The 15,533-nt window shown below is 39.5% G+C and overlaps 5 protein-coding genes and 2 pseudogenes across 6 annotated transcripts; 2 read left to right on the top strand and 5 right to left on the bottom strand.

The window, feature by feature from the left end:
- Positions 1-54: 54 nt before the first annotated feature.
- Positions 55-1,549, bottom strand: LOC104763417 (phytolongin Phyl2.2 pseudogene; annotated as a pseudogene). The gene has a single exon (XR_015588175.1). The product of XR_015588175.1 is annotated as a phytolongin Phyl2.2 pseudogene (transcript).
- A 312-nt stretch (positions 1,550-1,861) lies between these two features.
- Positions 1,862-3,405, top strand: LOC104761308 (uncharacterized). The gene is made up of 4 exons (XM_010484378.3): positions 1,862-2,231; positions 2,637-2,775; positions 2,857-2,942; positions 3,064-3,405. The coding sequence occupies exons 1-4, from the start codon at positions 1,965-1,967 to the stop codon at positions 3,220-3,222; spliced, it is 651 nt and encodes a 216-aa protein (XP_010482680.1). The 5' UTR covers positions 1,862-1,964; the 3' UTR covers positions 3,223-3,405.
- A 204-nt stretch (positions 3,406-3,609) lies between these two features.
- On the bottom strand, positions 3,610-5,465 carry LOC104761307 (thylakoid lumenal 15.0 kDa protein 2, chloroplastic). Its single transcript, XM_010484377.3, has 6 exons — positions 4,841-5,465; positions 4,508-4,611; positions 4,292-4,382; positions 4,128-4,196; positions 3,935-4,044; positions 3,610-3,832 (listed from the first exon to the last, which is right to left on the bottom strand). The coding sequence occupies exons 1-6, from the start codon at positions 5,040-5,042 to the stop codon at positions 3,740-3,742; spliced, it is 669 nt and encodes a 222-aa protein (XP_010482679.1). The 5' UTR covers positions 5,043-5,465; the 3' UTR covers positions 3,610-3,739.
- On the bottom strand, positions 5,368-5,814 carry LOC104761306 (uncharacterized). The gene has a single exon (XM_010484375.2). The coding sequence runs from the start codon at positions 5,763-5,765 to the stop codon at positions 5,418-5,420; it is 348 nt and encodes a 115-aa protein (XP_010482677.1). The 5' UTR covers positions 5,766-5,814; the 3' UTR covers positions 5,368-5,417.
- On the bottom strand, positions 5,797-7,796 carry LOC104761305 (uncharacterized). The gene is made up of 2 exons (XM_010484374.2): positions 7,145-7,796; positions 5,797-6,658 (listed from the first exon to the last, which is right to left on the bottom strand). The coding sequence occupies exons 1-2, from the start codon at positions 7,648-7,650 to the stop codon at positions 6,553-6,555; spliced, it is 612 nt and encodes a 203-aa protein (XP_010482676.2). The 5' UTR covers positions 7,651-7,796; the 3' UTR covers positions 5,797-6,552.
- Positions 7,796-11,131, top strand: LOC104761304 (uncharacterized). The gene is made up of 3 exons (XM_010484373.3): positions 7,796-9,986; positions 10,092-10,283; positions 10,376-11,131. The coding sequence occupies exons 1-3, from the start codon at positions 7,873-7,875 to the stop codon at positions 10,914-10,916; spliced, it is 2,847 nt and encodes a 948-aa protein (XP_010482675.2). The 5' UTR covers positions 7,796-7,872; the 3' UTR covers positions 10,917-11,131.
- A 2,119-nt stretch (positions 11,132-13,250) lies between these two features.
- On the bottom strand, positions 13,251-14,429 carry LOC109130489 (uncharacterized; annotated as a pseudogene).
- Between the last annotated feature and the right edge of the window lie 1,104 nt (positions 14,430-15,533).

The raw sequence follows: 15,533 nt of genomic DNA, 5'->3' as shown, positions 1-15,533 counted from the left end.
TTATGGAATCAAACAGCAAAAGAAAAACGAGAAAGATAAAAAAAAGAAAAGAGATAATACAAAACACACACATTTTGCTTGTGAATGATTAAACTTCCAAAGTACAATGAACATATCACACTAACAATGTAAACCAGGATTCAACCTATACCCTAGTTTCCTCCTGGAAACAACACTTTTTTGTGACTTCAAAAAAATAAAGAAGATGAAAAACAAGAACGTGGACAAATAAAAAAGGATCAGATTCTTCGATCCAAAAAAAAAAAACGAATACTCAGAAAAAAAGAAAAAAAAGAAGAAGATGTCAATGAAGATTGAAACAATAATATGAATTTGGAGATGTACACAAGTGAGTGAGAAAACTGATGATGAATTTTGTTACCCTTGAATGCATTGAAACCCTTCACAAATCCAAAGCCAGATTCCGAATAATATAGCACAGATGCAGAAATCAAACATCAACACAACCCAAACATGTTTCTTCCAAATCTGTTTAGCCTTTTGTCTATGATGATGATCACTAAACAAACCATTTCTCACTTCCTTGCGTAAGACTCCATTGTTACCATTCCCACATAGATCAACCTTCTTCTCAGATATCTCCTCCATCGAGCCAACACCATCGCAAGAATCATCTTCCCCTTCCGCTTCGTTATGATTATTAAGCAACCTCTTCTTCTTCTTCTTCAACGCCTTCAACGGCTTCCCCAAAAGCGGCATCAAAGCAGCTCTTCTCCCTTTAGACGAATCAATACTCGGATTCCGACTCTCTCTCGCTACGCTCCTCGGCGATCCAACCAAATCCATATCCAATTCCAAATCAACATCAACACCAACACCAACACCAACACCAACACCAACGATTTCCGCGAAAACTGGATCCAGCTTCGATTGAAGACAAAGCGAAACCGGGTTATTAACAACCGTCTCCGCATCAGATCCACCGACTCTGATCAGATCCTCCATAACCGATCTCAAACGATTCAAAACCCAGAACGATTCGGAATTCTCCATATTTTCGTCCAGAATCGCGAAATAAACAAACGAATCTTCGTCGATCGCGAACGTGTACGTCTTCTTGCGAACAGTGTGTGAGAACATCGAATGATGTGGAGGCGTGTTCTCGATGCATCGTAATGCTACGGCTTCGATTCCTGGCTCTTCTTTTGAGATGAACTCGGCGAGGACTACGGTTCCTTTCGCAATGCAAGTGTATGACAATAAACTCGGATTCGAAATCATCCTTTTCCTTTTTTTTTTTTTTGTATCAATGGAGAAGAAAAAAAAAAAAAAAAAAAAAAACAGAGATCGTTTAGGTTTATTTCATTAGGGAAATGCTGATCAGAGAGAGAGGAGATGATTCTTCTTCTCTGATATCTCTTTCCCCTCCTTCCTCTTGCCCAATCTGATCTGTTTCAATGGTCTCTTTCTAGGGTTTGCGGAATTTTCTAGGGGAAATAACAGAAATGTTGATCCATTATTGGAGAAGACGAAACTATAAAAAAGATAGATATATCAGATATACAGCCTAGCCCAATGGAACTACTGTGTATACACTGAAACCACCATTGTATATTTACATTAATACCCCCACAGTTATCCGTGATTCGAGTAATTCACCACGTGCTAGGGTAATGCCACGTAGCAATTATAACCACCGTCGGACTAACAGTCCTTTATTTTTAATATTTTTACTGTATTTCCAACAAAATATATATGTATTTTACTGTATAGTTTTTGAAATTTGTTATTTCAAATTACCCACCTTAAAAAACGTATATTATATTAAGCGATCGTGAAGCAGGTTTAAAACTTGGGGGAGTGTTATGTAATAAAATATAGGACATGTTTCGATATTCTTGAAAAGATGAGGGACATAGTGCTAATATAGTTTTTGGGACGTCGTTTAAATAAAAAAACATTGCGTTGTTCAAACTACAAAGTGTTGTTGGACCCGATCAAAGATGGATCAACCCGACCTGAAGAATGGCTCTGGATTGGTTATCTCCGCGACTGAACCGATGCGGTCGTTTCTCGCCATCGCCTCCGGTGATCTTCGTCTCTCTGAAGAACTCAGAGGAATCGCTTCCGATCTTAGGTCGAAGAACACCGTTCCGTACAAATTGCTCCGAGCTATATGGACCGGATCCGATCCGTCGACCAGACCGGATTTGTTGGGGCTTTTCTCCGGCTCCGAATTCGTCTTCAACAGTCCCAAACCCAGAGAGAAGGTTACACACAAACCTCCAATTTTTTTACATCAAAATCCTCTTTCAGTTTCACCATCTTTCTGGGATTTTCGAATTCGTATTTCAATCTAGAATGCGGAGAAATTTGACCTAGTTAGATTCTGTTTCTGCTCTGAAGGATATTATGTAGATGATACTGATCGTGCTTTAACAATTCAGCAACAAAAGAGATAGTCTTTTGGTAGTTTAGAGGAATTTATGGAAGATAAGTGAGCAGCACAAATTTGTGTTCATGTAGTTTTGTTTGATTCATATTCAGATGCAAATGTGCAAAATCCTGTTTGGTTAATTGGAATGGTCGAGCAGAGAATCGAGAAAAGGATGCTTCGTCTCGCCAAATCCTTGCGTGCTTATGTTTAATTTGGTCTGGTTTTTTTCTATTGGTAGAGTGAAGAACTGAAACTGAGGTTACTGAAGCTAAAAGAAATAGCAGAGAGGAAGGAATATGCTGAGCTTGTTAAAGATATTACACCTAAGAAACAAGTTGAAGAGCCTTTCTCCTCTTACAAAGACCAGCTCGGTTTCGGTAAGCATTTTCGATTCCCGGATTACCTTTTTCTTGTTATACATAAAGGTCACTGAAGATTTTGGTTTTACTTCTTAATAGGTTTACATGTGGGTCTTACCATGTTCACTGGATATTTGGTTGGATACGCTTCTTTCAGAGCTTTATTTAACCGCAACCCTGCTCTGGTATTGTTTTGTGCTTCTCTGCTCTCATCTTGTCCAATTTTCAGGAAACTCCTTGCGGTTAAAGCGAATCTTTTTAAAAATCAGCGGTGTTTTGGATTTCCTTCTGTTTTCTTCCTTTCAGAGTGCTGCTGGTGGGATTCTTGGACTAGTCTTGGCGATGCTTGTGGAAACTCTTCTGTTTATAATCAAAGCGTCTAGAGATGATCAGATTCAGAACTCTAAATCGTTCACTCAGAGCTCTCCATCATTCACTCCCACTACTACTAAGAAGAATCAATAGAGAACTTTGTTTTGCGTTCTGTTCCTACTGAGAAAAGAGAGAGAGAGATTTGTAGAGAGTTTAGCTTTGATACGTACGTGATATGATCATACCAGTCTGATTTGGGAATTTTTTGTAATCATATGACAAGAAAGAAACACAGAGTTTATAGTTTTGTTTAAATAAATTTGAAGTTATGTGTTATCTTTCCTTTCCCTTACATGAATGATGAACCTAAAGGCGGATAAAACAAGCATAGTTTGGACGTTCTTCTGTGGCTTCTAAAAACGTTTGTGTTCATCTCACTTGGAACAACAGCTAGAGAAACAGAAAACAATGCAGATTCTTAGCTCATACCACTTCCGCCATCATGTTCAGTCTCAGAAGATCATAAGGAAACAGTGGTCGTTTAAGGAGGTGAAGCTGAGAAATATAGAGCGGTTACAAGATGTGGATTCATTCTTACAAGATCTGTATCTCTTTGATGCCAATTCTATACAATGTTAATAACAGATACACTTTACAGGGGTCATATACTTCATTTGATCTCTGCACAGTTAGTTGGACCAACTGGTTCTCGTAAGCAACTTGATATCGCCATCACTGCAGCTTCAATGGATGCATCTTCTCCCTGGTTTCAAGACATAAACGTAAACAGTTTATACATAAGAAAAAAAACAAAAAAAAAACAAAGTACACAATCATCGATTTGAATTCGAGATAGCCTTCTTGCCTTCTCTTTCCAGTAAAACATGTTGCCGTATTTCCCAGCCAATCGACTCCAGAAGCTACGTGGTATGTCTAAATCAACCGTCGCACCAACATTGAAATTCAATATGTTACCTGTCCCAAATCCGGTTGTCAAGATCAGTTTCCCATTCAGACACTTCCAAGAACATAACAATGAGGTTTGAGATGTTAGTTACCAAAAGTCGGGTCAGCAACAAACACAATTGTGCTATCATCCACCTGCCAGAAGTCTTTGATTGCTAGTCCTGTTTCAAATACACACAACAATGTCATCAAGTAAAAAAACTATATAGAGATCAAGAAAGTACATATGTTGCTTTCGAAACATATATCATCATACCAGGTGTAACAGGATAGTTCTGAGCCAATACTCTCAACTTAAATCCTGTATCTTTCTCAAGATCAGCTATTTCTTTAGCAATCCTTTTCTCCTGTAAGTCTCAAAGAGCAACAGCATTAACAATAACCACAGAATAAGCCATTAGATCCACATGACATAAACAAGAACAAAATGCTTAAATCAAATCCCAAAACATGGATGCTGATAGAGGCATACCTGACCATTAGAGAGGAAATCAGCAACATCTATAACAGAAGTGAACTCTTTAGGAAGCAATTCTGGTTTGTTAACCCCAACTTTTGCCTCTGCATATCCAACACCTGCAAAAAGAGATTCAAAGTTAATTTGGAATCTGAAAATTTCATCTGCATTGTTCATACTTCATAAAGTCACAAGCTTGAGATTGATGAGTACAAAAAGCTCCTAACTTTTGACTTTTTAAGATTGTTTCAGTAACATATCGATATTGTTATTGAAATCAAAGAACTTGTTGTTCAATTTGGAGTCTACAAGAAATGATCTTGGTGAGAAGGGGACAAAGAAACGTACCTGATAGAGATAAACCGAGAGCGAGAGCTCCAGAGAACATCAAACTCAGAGATTTCGACCGGAAACGTGAAACCCAGTTTTCGACGCCGGAGGGTTTTAATGAGAGACGAGACGACGGTGAAATTTCTCCGGAGATGTGGTTGAATACAGTAGGAGAGAAGCTTCTACATTGTGTAGAAGGAGGTAGAAAAAGCATCGCCATGACTCTCTAGCAAAAGCTTTCTACTTCATTACTCTGCTTCGTTCTGGATAACGTTAAAACGCTCGCTGACTATTTAACATATTAAACCGGAAATAACCAATGTTTGGGATCCATGGGAGTTGGTTTCATTAGGTTATTGAATTTTGTGAGTTGTGTGACCAAAGATACATTGACAACAAGAGTGATAAATAGGAAACTTTTGAATGGATTTTGCTAAAAAAAAAATTACTTTATCGAGAAACCTATAGAGAGCTTACCTAAGATAAGCGTTCACATTTTGAGTTTGCTAATAAAAAATAACATTGAAACTTATTAGACTTTAATTTGGAGCTACCAACTAATTTAAAAGTGTAGACCAATCAATCATTCTTGCTCTTAGTTGTGTGGAGGGGAGTTGGGAACAATGCGAGCGCAGTTATCCTTGAGGAGAGGAGGGAAAAACGGGTTCAATGGAAACATATGAGGCCAACAATTAGCATCTAAGGTTGAGAACGCCTTGCAGCATGCGGCTTCAACATTTTCGAATTTTCCAGAGAAAATTGATTTGGCGATTTCGAGCACACATCCTTCAACACTGAAGAGAGACGACCAACATTTTACAAGATCAATAGGTGAGCCGGGTGCGAAAAGTCCTGGAAGCATTTGAGCTACTCCTTGAGTGACAAAAGTGGCAGCACAAAGGGAAACAATAAAAAAGATTGAGAGAACAGTTTTGCTTGCCATCTTTCTTGTTAATCCTTTTTTCTACCTTTCCTTTTCTTTCTTTTTGGTTTTGTTTTTGATTTGGATGCTTGGGATGGTTTTTGACATTGCAAGAAACCTAGAATTTATAGGACTATGAAACAAGATTTTATTTGATAAATAGAAGAGTAACATCAGATTTAAATTGTATTTCAACATGTAACTCATGTCTTAAGTTTTATGCATGTATTATTTTTTTTATTACATTAACTGGAGTTGACTTGTGTAAATGTAGTGTTTTCTTGTTTAAGTTTTGAAACCGAAGATGTGAAACTAATAATTCTCATTCGACCCCCACCCCACTTGTTAAACTTGAGTTTGGTTTCGACTCTAAACAACACCACTTAAGATAGCCGTAGCCTAACCAGGTTAAGGTCTTATGGTGGACTGGTACAATAACAAACTGCAAATTTATTAGGCTAAATTCATTTTCTTACAATCATTTCTGTTTCAATTCCATGTACACTCCAGTTTCTATTTCGTTTGTTTTCAGATAATATAAGTACTGATTGAAACTGTCCAGTTGCAGCAAGTTGCAACTAAAAATCTGTGTATTTCGTAGGGACAGATAATTTTTTTTACAAAATATTTCAATAAGTAAAGATTATCTACGTATTGGTTCTTAAAGTTTATGGAATAGTACCTCCTTCTAAAGAATCTATGATACAAACAAGCAAATGCACCATATGAATATAATGGAAAACTACAGAAATAGCAGCATAAGCAAAGTTTAATTATAACAAAGATACTCAACAAACTCTTTATTCTTTTAAGGTCCTCCAAGTATGGCATTCTCTGTATCTTCTCTACTCAACGCATAGCTAAACCTTCTTTCCATGTCCCTCTCTAGATTTCCCGGCCCGCTTTTCAAGTACCTACATTACAAGCAATCTATAGTTAGTCCAAAATAGGCAGATTACACACAGAAACGCCAAAGGGAAAGTGATAAAGAGAACATGTCAATACATCGACTTGTTTGGTCTGTTGGATAGAGAGATGCAGAGACATAAAATTAGCTTCTAATTACTCAACTACTTCCCACAACATCGAGTTTTAGATAGCACCAACAGCGAATGCAAACACCGCATAACAATCGATTCAAGAGGTTAATTCATCACACTATCTGGCAATACATATACACTTATCCAGGTTAAAAAAACAAAACCTCTTCTTCACAACAGTGTCCAGAATCAATATCACAACTAGCTTTGGTTTCAAAACTAACACATTCACTAAACTGAGAGAACTCTAGGCCTTTCCAGACTATAAAAGAATCGAACTTTCAACATAAAATCGAATACAAGAATCCAACTTAGGACCAAAATTGCAAATTTCAGTACTTATTTATTTATTTATAATACCTTATGCAGAGATCTGTGACGTCAAGAGATAACTGAGCGTGCCAATCAGGTTTCTGAATCAACCAAACAGCTCTGTCGTCTTTGCTTTGGTAAAACCCTAATTTTCTCAGCCACGCCTCTATGCAAGGTAAGCTATGCGAATACAGTGGCTTGTTCTTCTCCGGTAGCTTCTTCAGCCATTCGTCCTCCGTTTCCGACACCTCCTCCGCGTCTGAAGATTTCGAATAAACTAGAGTCAGATGTTTCCTCCGGATTGTGAAAGAAGAAGAAGCGAAACTACGACATCTGGGAGAAAAAATTGAAGCTTTCGAGCTCGGAATGTGAAGAAATTTCGGAGCGATTGATGATTGTGTAATTGGAAAAGGAATCAATTTGAATGAAGTAGAGACACAGTTCATGATAACGAAACCAATTTTCTCCGAGAAAATTTCTGATTTTCCCGGGAAAATTCTAGGCAAAGTCGATCGAGAAGAAGAGAATCTGAAGCAGATGAAGTGTTTCGTCATCTGCTTCTTCTATCTTCAATTTCGCCACGTCATCATTTTGGGCCCTTTCAGTTTCAATTGTAAATGGGCTTTTAATCTAAAAGACTAAAGCCCAATAAATATCGTAGCTAGATTTTGTTTCCCGCCAAATACATAACCCTCGTTGGCTCACACTCCCTCCTCTATCTCTTCTTCAACCCCAAAATCGATTTTTTTTTTCCTACTCTGTTTGTTAACATTTCAATGGCTGGAGATTTGTTCTACGCCAAAACGCAGCGTTTCGTGCTTTTGATAGATCTTAATCCGTTACTGGTCAAACCAGACACGGAGCAGTACCTAGCCGTCGTGATCTCCGCCGCCGAGAAGCTTCTCTCGTTTCCTCCTCTCTCTGCTTCTCTCTTCTCTTTCAAATTCTTTTTCTCTTCTCTGTCTTCTCTTTTGTCCTCCTCGAAGCTCTCTGCTGCACTCCCAATTTCATCTTCTTCGCTTTCATTTGACCTCCCTAGTCCTACACTTGTCTCTCTCAGACAAGCCATCGACGCGGTTAGAAGATGCGAGCTTCGATCTAGTTCTACGGCGGTGGCGGCATCGCCTCGTGGGGTTAATGTCGCGGCGAATTTGCGACAGATCGTTTATGATTACGCTTGGGAGCCGGTGGTTCGAGGTATGATTCCTGGATTTACGGATGGTGGTGGGTTCGATGTAGTTAGGTCGAATTTGGTGGTGATGTTATCCCCAGTTTCTAGGGATTTAGATTGGGTTTCTGAGTTTCTCGATGTTAAGGCTGGTGATGAGTGTCTTAGCGACTTGGATTTGTTCAAGTCAAAGTTAGGTGAGATTTTTGACTGTGTGAATGAGTTGTTTGATGATAGGGATATTCAATTAAGCTGGATTGATGTTAAATCTCGTGAAGGATGTGAATTGGGATTGAAGTCTGGGTTTTTCGATAGTGGGATTAGAGAATTGGGTTGGGGACATTGTTCTACGGATTCAATTGTTTTTGGTTCTTCAGTTGTACCCTTTGGTTTAATCTATCCAACAATTGGTGTTTTTACGAAGCTATCTACTAGCCAGAGATTTACAGTTCAGGCCAGTCTTGAGATTGCAGATATTAACGGCAAACCTATGGAATGCAAGTGCGGTGAGCTAGAGTTTTCTTCTTCTGAGATTGGTAATGGGAAGAGTTGTGGTGAGTTTATCAGCTTAGCTAGTGGGGCTGAGCCAGTCAATCAGGACTCTCTAGCTGAACAATTTTGTGATGGGATTACCAAACTCAGTATTAAACCCTTGAGGATGTGTGATGATGATCTTATCGAACTTGAGAGGTATACTTGTGAGACTTTTGTTGTTCATGAAGTATCTCAAGAATCTGATCAAGATCAGGAGCAGGAGAGTGGGTTTTGGGCAGACCGGGTTTTTCAGATATTAGTTGAGGTGACGGGTGAGAAAGTAGCGAAAAGATCATCCCCCATATGGCAGATCTTGTTAAGTTATCTTTATAGGGAAGATTACTCAGCATTGATATCTCTTTCGAATAGCAATGGTAGTTTGCGGACTGGAATCCTCAAACCCTTCACTTTTTCCTCGGCTTTAATCTGTGTTTTTGACAACGGAGTGTCTCCACTAACTGTGGATCATGAAGATAGCAGGAAGAAAGTCAGTTGTAGCGAAAATAAAAGAAAACTAAGAAACGGTACTCTTAATGACATTACCTGGGAGGAGTTCTGCAGATCAGTAAAAGATTATGGTCAAATAGATCTAGAAGATGTATATTTCTCCAAGTTTAGCAAGTCAAAGAAATTTAAGTTTTTGAAATGTTGGATGAAACAGATCAGTAAACCCAGAGGTTGCAGCTTATCCAGCTTATCCGTGACTAATAATTGCAATGCATTGGAGGATGTGGACGCAAATCCAATTGAGGAAAAGAACAACTCCTCTGAAGAGACAGAAAAGGCAAACTCTTCTTTACCTGTAGCTGAAGAGGACATTGCTTTGAGTGGAAATCGTATATCTGGAAAGCAGGAAAATGATGCATCTGTTCATGCAGCATCAGAGTCATCAGAGAATTTCTTCGCTAGTCTTCCTAGTAAAATCAAACAAGGGATTGAGTCTGAGGAGATAGACTTGTCAGCTCTGGCCGAGGGGCTTGTCAAGTCCTGTGTCTTCTACTGTTCTCAAAGAGTTGAGAAGGACTATAGCTGTGAGAGTGGAACCCTCTTGTTGGTCGCTGAGGAGCTAACCAAGATATTACTGAGAGAACCGAAAGATATAGTTGCCAAGTTCAAAAAGAAAGATTCATTATCCACGGCAAGTGAGCAGAAGTCTGATGAAGCTGCACCTAGTAGCATCGTTAGAGAGTATCCTTTTATTTTCTGTTTGATGCTTTCTGTTTCGTTCATTTATCTAAGCTGAATTAATTGTTCGGCATCCTTGTTCTGTTTTCTTTAATTAGCTATATTAAGATACGAGCTGCAGATTCTTTTCCGAATGGAGATTCTAAGATGTCAGATAGGTTTGGGAAGTGAGGAATCTGTGACACAGAAGTTTGCAAAACAGATTTGCATGTTCCTTGAGTGCATTCAGTGCAAGTTAGATGGCGGATTCTTTGGTGAATGGAGCCTTGATAAGTATGTTGACAAAACTATAAAAGCCAGGTATGTAATGCCATTCTCAGAATCTATATATTGTAACATTTGGTCTTATGTGTATTCATGCTAATGCATCATCGAGTTATGCCCCTTCTCAGGTACCATCATATTCTTGGAGAAGCTGTCAATATAATATATACAGAGATGGATCTGCTCATGTTCAGTGATGAGGATCTTGAAGATAGTTTTATGAACAATGAAGAGAGTAGTCAATCAGGGAGAGAAAATTACCATAGCAATCTCAAGAGTCATCATCATATTCAAAGAAATAAAGATGTCCCTGGTACGAGTAAGCAGGGAAACAGTGAGGAGTGCGTAGAAGCTAAGAAAGAGGTTGAAGCACAAGAAATGAGGGAGAGGGCAAGAAGATTCTCGAGTTTCACAAGTTGGATGCCTGATCTTTGTAGAGTCTGGGCACCAAAACAAACGAAGAACTCTAAAGGCAAAGCGGGCCAGCAACAGAGAATGGCCAAAAGGAAGAAAGAGCAAAGATCAGTGGAATATGATAGGGTATGTGAGACACCAATGACAACAACAGAGACCAAACGAACACGAACTGGTAACAAAGATGACAACGAGTGTGAGACTCTGCCTCGTAGTTCAGTACCAAAGGCTTTGTTTCAGGATGATTCTTCTTAGGTGAACTTTCTCTCCCCGTTTAAAGAAAAGACTCGGAGCTAGAGATAAAGACAACGTTGAAGTCCCACTTACAAAGAAATAAAGCTAAAAATGAGAAAATGGAATAAGTAGAGTTAAAGTGGAACAGGGATGTTCTTTGTTAGAATTAGTGCAGATGGAATCTCATTGTATTTACTAAGAATCATATACAGATTAATACAAGAATGAGTGCTTTAGTTTGTGTGTTCCCTATTGCAAACAAAGGACATTGGTTGTGTTTCGGAGATATAAGTTAAGTCTACTTATCAGGACACGAAGGATTCTTGGCAAAGCAACTGGTGCTTCAATTTGTGTTCCCTATTACTTATTCATGTGCATCTTTGACAAAGGAAACTGTATGAAAAAGTCAACGTTGTTCTCCACTGCATCAAAGGTAGGAAAATAATATTGTTTTTCAAAAGAGCAGAGTTCTACTTCATCATACTTATTTGATCATGAAGAGGCCGAGTCACGGGATCGAAAATTTTCTCATTTGTTCGGGATCGATTGCAGTCACGGGTTTGTGGGTGGCCAGCTAAATTTTTATCGAAAGGTGGTAAAGAGGTAATGATAAAGTCGGTTGCTATGGCTGTCCCAACCTTTGTGATGTTATGTTTTCGTATACCAAAGACGGTTACGAGGAAGTTGACTAGTGCAATTTCTAATTTTTGGTGGAACTCATATGGACTATCCAGTGGGTTACATTGGATGGCATGGGATAAATTATATCGGGGGAAAGATGCAGGAGGTTTGGATTTTCGGTGTCTGGATGATTATAATACAGCCTTGCTAGTGAAACAGCTCTGGCGTTTGATAATCGTCCCAGATTCTTTATTTGCGTGTGTGTTTAAGGGCCGATATTATAGGCATTCGGATCCTCTGGATCCAATTAAATCGTACTCCCCATCTTATGGGTGGCGGAGTATAGTTTCTGCTCGCTCTCTGGTTAATGAAGGACTTATTAAACGGGTAGGATCTGGGGTTTCCATTTCTGTATGGAATGACCCTTGGATCCCTGCTTAACCCCCGAGACCAGCAATAGGCATAGGGTTGCCTTTTGACCCTTTGCTTCGAGTTCATAATCTTATTGACAGGACTTCTAACTCCTGGGATTTGGCCCAGCTTACGGCTACGTTTGTACCGGAGGATGTGGCTATTATTTCTGCATTACTGTTACGACAGCCGGATAAACCGGATTTGTTAGGGTGGCATTTTACCAAGTCTGGTAATTATTCGGTAAAGTCTGGGTATCACATACTTCGGTCCAATTTTACTAAGTCGGTGGCAATGCCATTTGGCCCGGATTTGGTCCCTTTGCAGAAACATGTGTGGCAGATTCGGTGTCCCCCGAAGCTACGCCATTTTATGTGGCAGGTCCTTTCAGGTTGTGTTGCGGTTACAACTAGTCTACAAAAACGGGGGCTGAGTTGTGATGCTACGTGTGGTCTCTGTGGCTTCCCGGAAGAGACGATTAATCATACTCTTTTTGAGTGTCCACCAGCTAGGCAAGTTTGGGCTTTGTCCCAGTTCCCGACGGCCTTGGGACTTTTCCCGACGGCGTCGGTTTTCACGAATATGGATTTCCTTTTTAGGTGGTTTTCCGCTGTCCCTTCACAGGAGTTGTTCCCATGGTAACTATGGTATATTTGGAAGGCCCGTAATGATAAACTATTTAGTAATTTGGATTCGAATCCCCTTGCGATCCTACGTATAGCGGAGGATGAGGCCAAGGCCTGGATCATAGCTCAAGTTGAGGATAGGCCACCCGATATGGTTCCTGGCTATTCGATAGTCTCTACGGGTCGAATTGGGGCCCCTCTTGCTGGGCAGTGTTATCTCTGTTATGTTGATGGTTCTTGGAAAGCGACGGATCACTATGCTGGCCGAGGATGGTTCTGCATTCCGCCTTCAGGAGACGGCCCTTCTATGGGAGCATCGAATCATCGCTGCAGTTTATCACCTCTTCATGCTGAGCTTGAAGCTCTTATTTGGGCAATGCGTTGTATGATTGGGGTGGATAACCAATATGTCTTTTTCTTACCGACTGCTCTGATTTGGTGAAGATGGTGTCTTCGCCTGCTGAGTGGCCAGCTTTTACGCCTTATTTGGAGGACATATAGGCGGATAAGGAGGAGTTTGCTTCTTTCTCATTGATACATGTTCCTCGCTCTCAGAATGGTAAAGCAGATAATTTAGCACGACGAGTTCGTTCAGTACCGCAATTAGTTACCTATGTAAATAATATTCCTGCGCATTGGCTTGTTTGAGTCAATCTTGTATGTTGTCGTCAAAAAAAAAAAAAAAGAAGAGGCCGAGTCATAACAAATATTATCAAATGTGACAAAAGGTGGTATATCCAAGAGCATATGCATCTCAATCTAATAGAGAATACAGTACATAAAAAAAAATAGATTTGATATTTTAAAGGCTTAAGAGAAAGACAGTCTGAGACTAGTACTCATTTCCAACCTAGGAGTCAATATTTTGAGGTGGAATATAGTAAGGGGACCCGAATGCAGAAACGCAACTAATGATGGAGGAATCCTCCAGATCTACAAGTGCGCTTTCGTCGATATCCAAGGTGTGGACTTGGTTAGAGCACAGGCCACGAAAGGAGCTACCATTGACACAGAAAGGTTCCGACTTTGAGAGGAAAATGACGAGATCTCCGATGTGTAAACGGCGCTCCCTTGTTCGTCTAGCTTGAAGACCATTAAAGCTTTTGTATTCATTTTCAAAACTCCACCGGAGGTGGCCTTCCTATACCACTTAACCAAGAAAGTCTCACCTGTGGTTCTTGACTCCACCAAGTGTTCGCTTGCGCAACACGAATGCAGAAGCTCCCTTTTGGTCTTGGTGAGCTCCGGAAGGTTTTTAAACCGCAGCCTCTGAATCTTGGGTTTATTCTTGTTGTTGTTGTGGGGATCCCATGATCCGATGAGGTGGCCTCCAGACCCCGGAATGCGAAACATGCCATCTATCTTGGAATACATAATAGGGGAGGAGTAGAAACAGGGGGTTTCGATTTTGATGTTGAACTACTCGGAGTTAGCTTGAGCTGGTGTGCAACAACAACAAGAGGATGACATGGCAGCCACAACAAAGTTGTGTTTGGCAATGAGGCAGAGTCACAAGAGGAGGGAGAGGAATGCGTTTGGGATGTGTATACGATGCAGCCGGGTTTAAATCGTCTTGGAGACGCACTATTCCGTCGTCCTTCAAAGTTGCTACCCATCCATGAGATGAGCCGATGGTTCCCATTTCCCTCATCAACTCCAGTGGCACCTTCTTATCCAAATAGTTGAGCTCCCCGGTAGCATTCAAAATGACGAGTTTTCCGATATCCGCTCCACAAGGAACAGCGCCGATGATGGAACAAGGAGGAGTTTGCTGCTTTGAGGAAGTTGAGAAGCCATTAGAAAGAATAAGAGGAAGAAGAAGAGACGGAGGACGTTTCCCAAGGCGGCTGAGAAGCAGAGACATGTTCTTCTTAATGGAAAAAAGCAAGAAACCCCTAATTGAATACAGCAGGTATGTCATCTTCTACACTTAAAAAAACCCCTCCATTATATTAATACACATAGGAATGGCCTTGGCCACCACCAAGCTTTCCATCTCCACATTATTATGTTTATTTATTTATATAATTATCACTCAAACGCAAGATATTTTTGCCTTAAATAATTCCCCAAAGTCCTTTAAAGCTCAATTCAGCAACATTAAGCTGAAAATACTCCGCAATATTAAGTAACTCAGCTCCATCTGAATTTTTAAAACAACTCCCCTCACCTATCATCTCCATTACTGCAAAGTTCGTCTCATTTGTTTTTGGCGGCTTTGGTGCTGTTTTAACATCATTGCGTTTCTCGAAAAATCTCTTCTAGTCTTTTCTGTTTCTGTGTATCATCATGATATGTGCAACTCTTTTTTCAAACAAATTAACATTTTTAATGTTAATTGAAGTGGCTTGAATTAGTAGAACTAGATGCTGCACTTACAAAAAAGTTTTCATCCTCGCGATGAAAACGATGTGAGATTCTCAAAGGAGGCAGGTGGTGGTGGGAGCATCCGAGCATGAGTAGTGAGTAACTGAGTATGTTAGCTGAGCCATTTTCTCCTAACAAAGCTCGTCCCAATTCTATTTGAAATCCAATTTTTTTTTTTTTTTTTGTTTTAGAAATCTCCCATAATTACTGTTATTATTCTTTTAAAATCTCACAAAATCACAAACTGTTTTTTTCTTTTTTACTAACAAAAAAATAAGAATTCCACCAAATCCATGTTTAATACGGTAATACCCCCTCTTAAGTTTTATCTAATATTCTCTAACGTATAAATTTTTAATATGTCTAATATTCTCGCTCGCTCTAGGCAAATGGAGAAAGAGAAACAAGTAGATTGGAGTAAATGTGTTGGCTTCTTTATTACATGAGGAAGGGTAATTAGTACACCGATCCGTATTAGATAAATGTGTGATTTTTGTTTTTGTATTATTATTATTATTTCCTTGTACTATATATCTTTCATATATCTATATCACTTGCAAAATATTCATCCATGTTTGCTGAATCTAATATTTTTAGGCATAATTCTCTTTTT

The sequence above is a fragment of the Camelina sativa genome, chromosome 18, assembly GCF_030686135.1.
Source record: "Camelina sativa cultivar CO46 ecotype springtype chromosome 18, ASM3068613v1".
NCBI classification, from domain to species: domain Eukaryota; kingdom Viridiplantae; phylum Streptophyta; class Magnoliopsida; order Brassicales; family Brassicaceae; genus Camelina; species Camelina sativa.
The sequence above is the reverse complement of the archived record's forward strand: the minus strand, read 5'-3'. Positions and strand labels throughout refer to the sequence as shown.

What these genes read in the sequence shown, in the direction of transcription:
- LOC104761308 (XM_010484378.3), top strand. Translation starts at nt 1,965, where the DNA reads ATGGATCAACCCGACCTGAAGAATGGCTCTGGATTGGTTATCTCCGCG. An exon ending in GTCCCAAACCCAGAGAGAAG is followed by an intron (nt 2,232 to 2,636) that starts GTTACACACAAA and finishes TTCTATTGGTAG; the next exon opens with AGTGAAGAACTGAAACTGAG. An exon ending in TTAACCGCAACCCTGCTCTG is followed by an intron (nt 2,943 to 3,063) that starts GTATTGTTTTGT and finishes TCTTCCTTTCAG; the next exon opens with AGTGCTGCTGGTGGGATTCT.
- LOC104761305 (XM_010484374.2), bottom strand. Translation starts at nt 7,650, where the DNA reads ATGACGAAACACTTCATCTGCTTCAGATTCTCTTCTTCTCGATCGACT. An exon ending in GTCACAGATCTCTGCATAAG is followed by an intron (nt 6,659 to 7,144) that starts GTATTATAAATA and finishes CTTGTAATGTAG; the next exon opens with GTACTTGAAAAGCGGGCCGG.
- LOC104761304 (XM_010484373.3), top strand. Translation starts at nt 7,873, where the DNA reads ATGGCTGGAGATTTGTTCTACGCCAAAACGCAGCGTTTCGTGCTTTTG. An exon ending in CCTAGTAGCATCGTTAGAGA is followed by an intron (nt 9,987 to 10,091) that starts GTATCCTTTTAT and finishes AGCTATATTAAG; the next exon opens with ATACGAGCTGCAGATTCTTT. An exon ending in GACAAAACTATAAAAGCCAG is followed by an intron (nt 10,284 to 10,375) that starts GTATGTAATGCC and finishes GCCCCTTCTCAG; the next exon opens with GTACCATCATATTCTTGGAG.
- LOC104761307 (XM_010484377.3), bottom strand. Translation starts at nt 5,042, where the DNA reads ATGGCGATGCTTTTTCTACCTCCTTCTACACAATGTAGAAGCTTCTCT. An exon ending in ATTTCCTCTCTAATGGTCAG is followed by an intron (nt 4,383 to 4,507) that starts GTATGCCTCTAT and finishes TGAGACTTACAG; the next exon opens with GAGAAAAGGATTGCTAAAGA. An exon ending in GAACTATCCTGTTACACCTG is followed by an intron (nt 4,197 to 4,291) that starts GTATGATGATAT and finishes TATTTGAAACAG; the next exon opens with GACTAGCAATCAAAGACTTC.
- LOC104761306 (XM_010484375.2), bottom strand. Translation starts at nt 5,765, where the DNA reads ATGGCAAGCAAAACTGTTCTCTCAATCTTTTTTATTGTTTCCCTTTGT.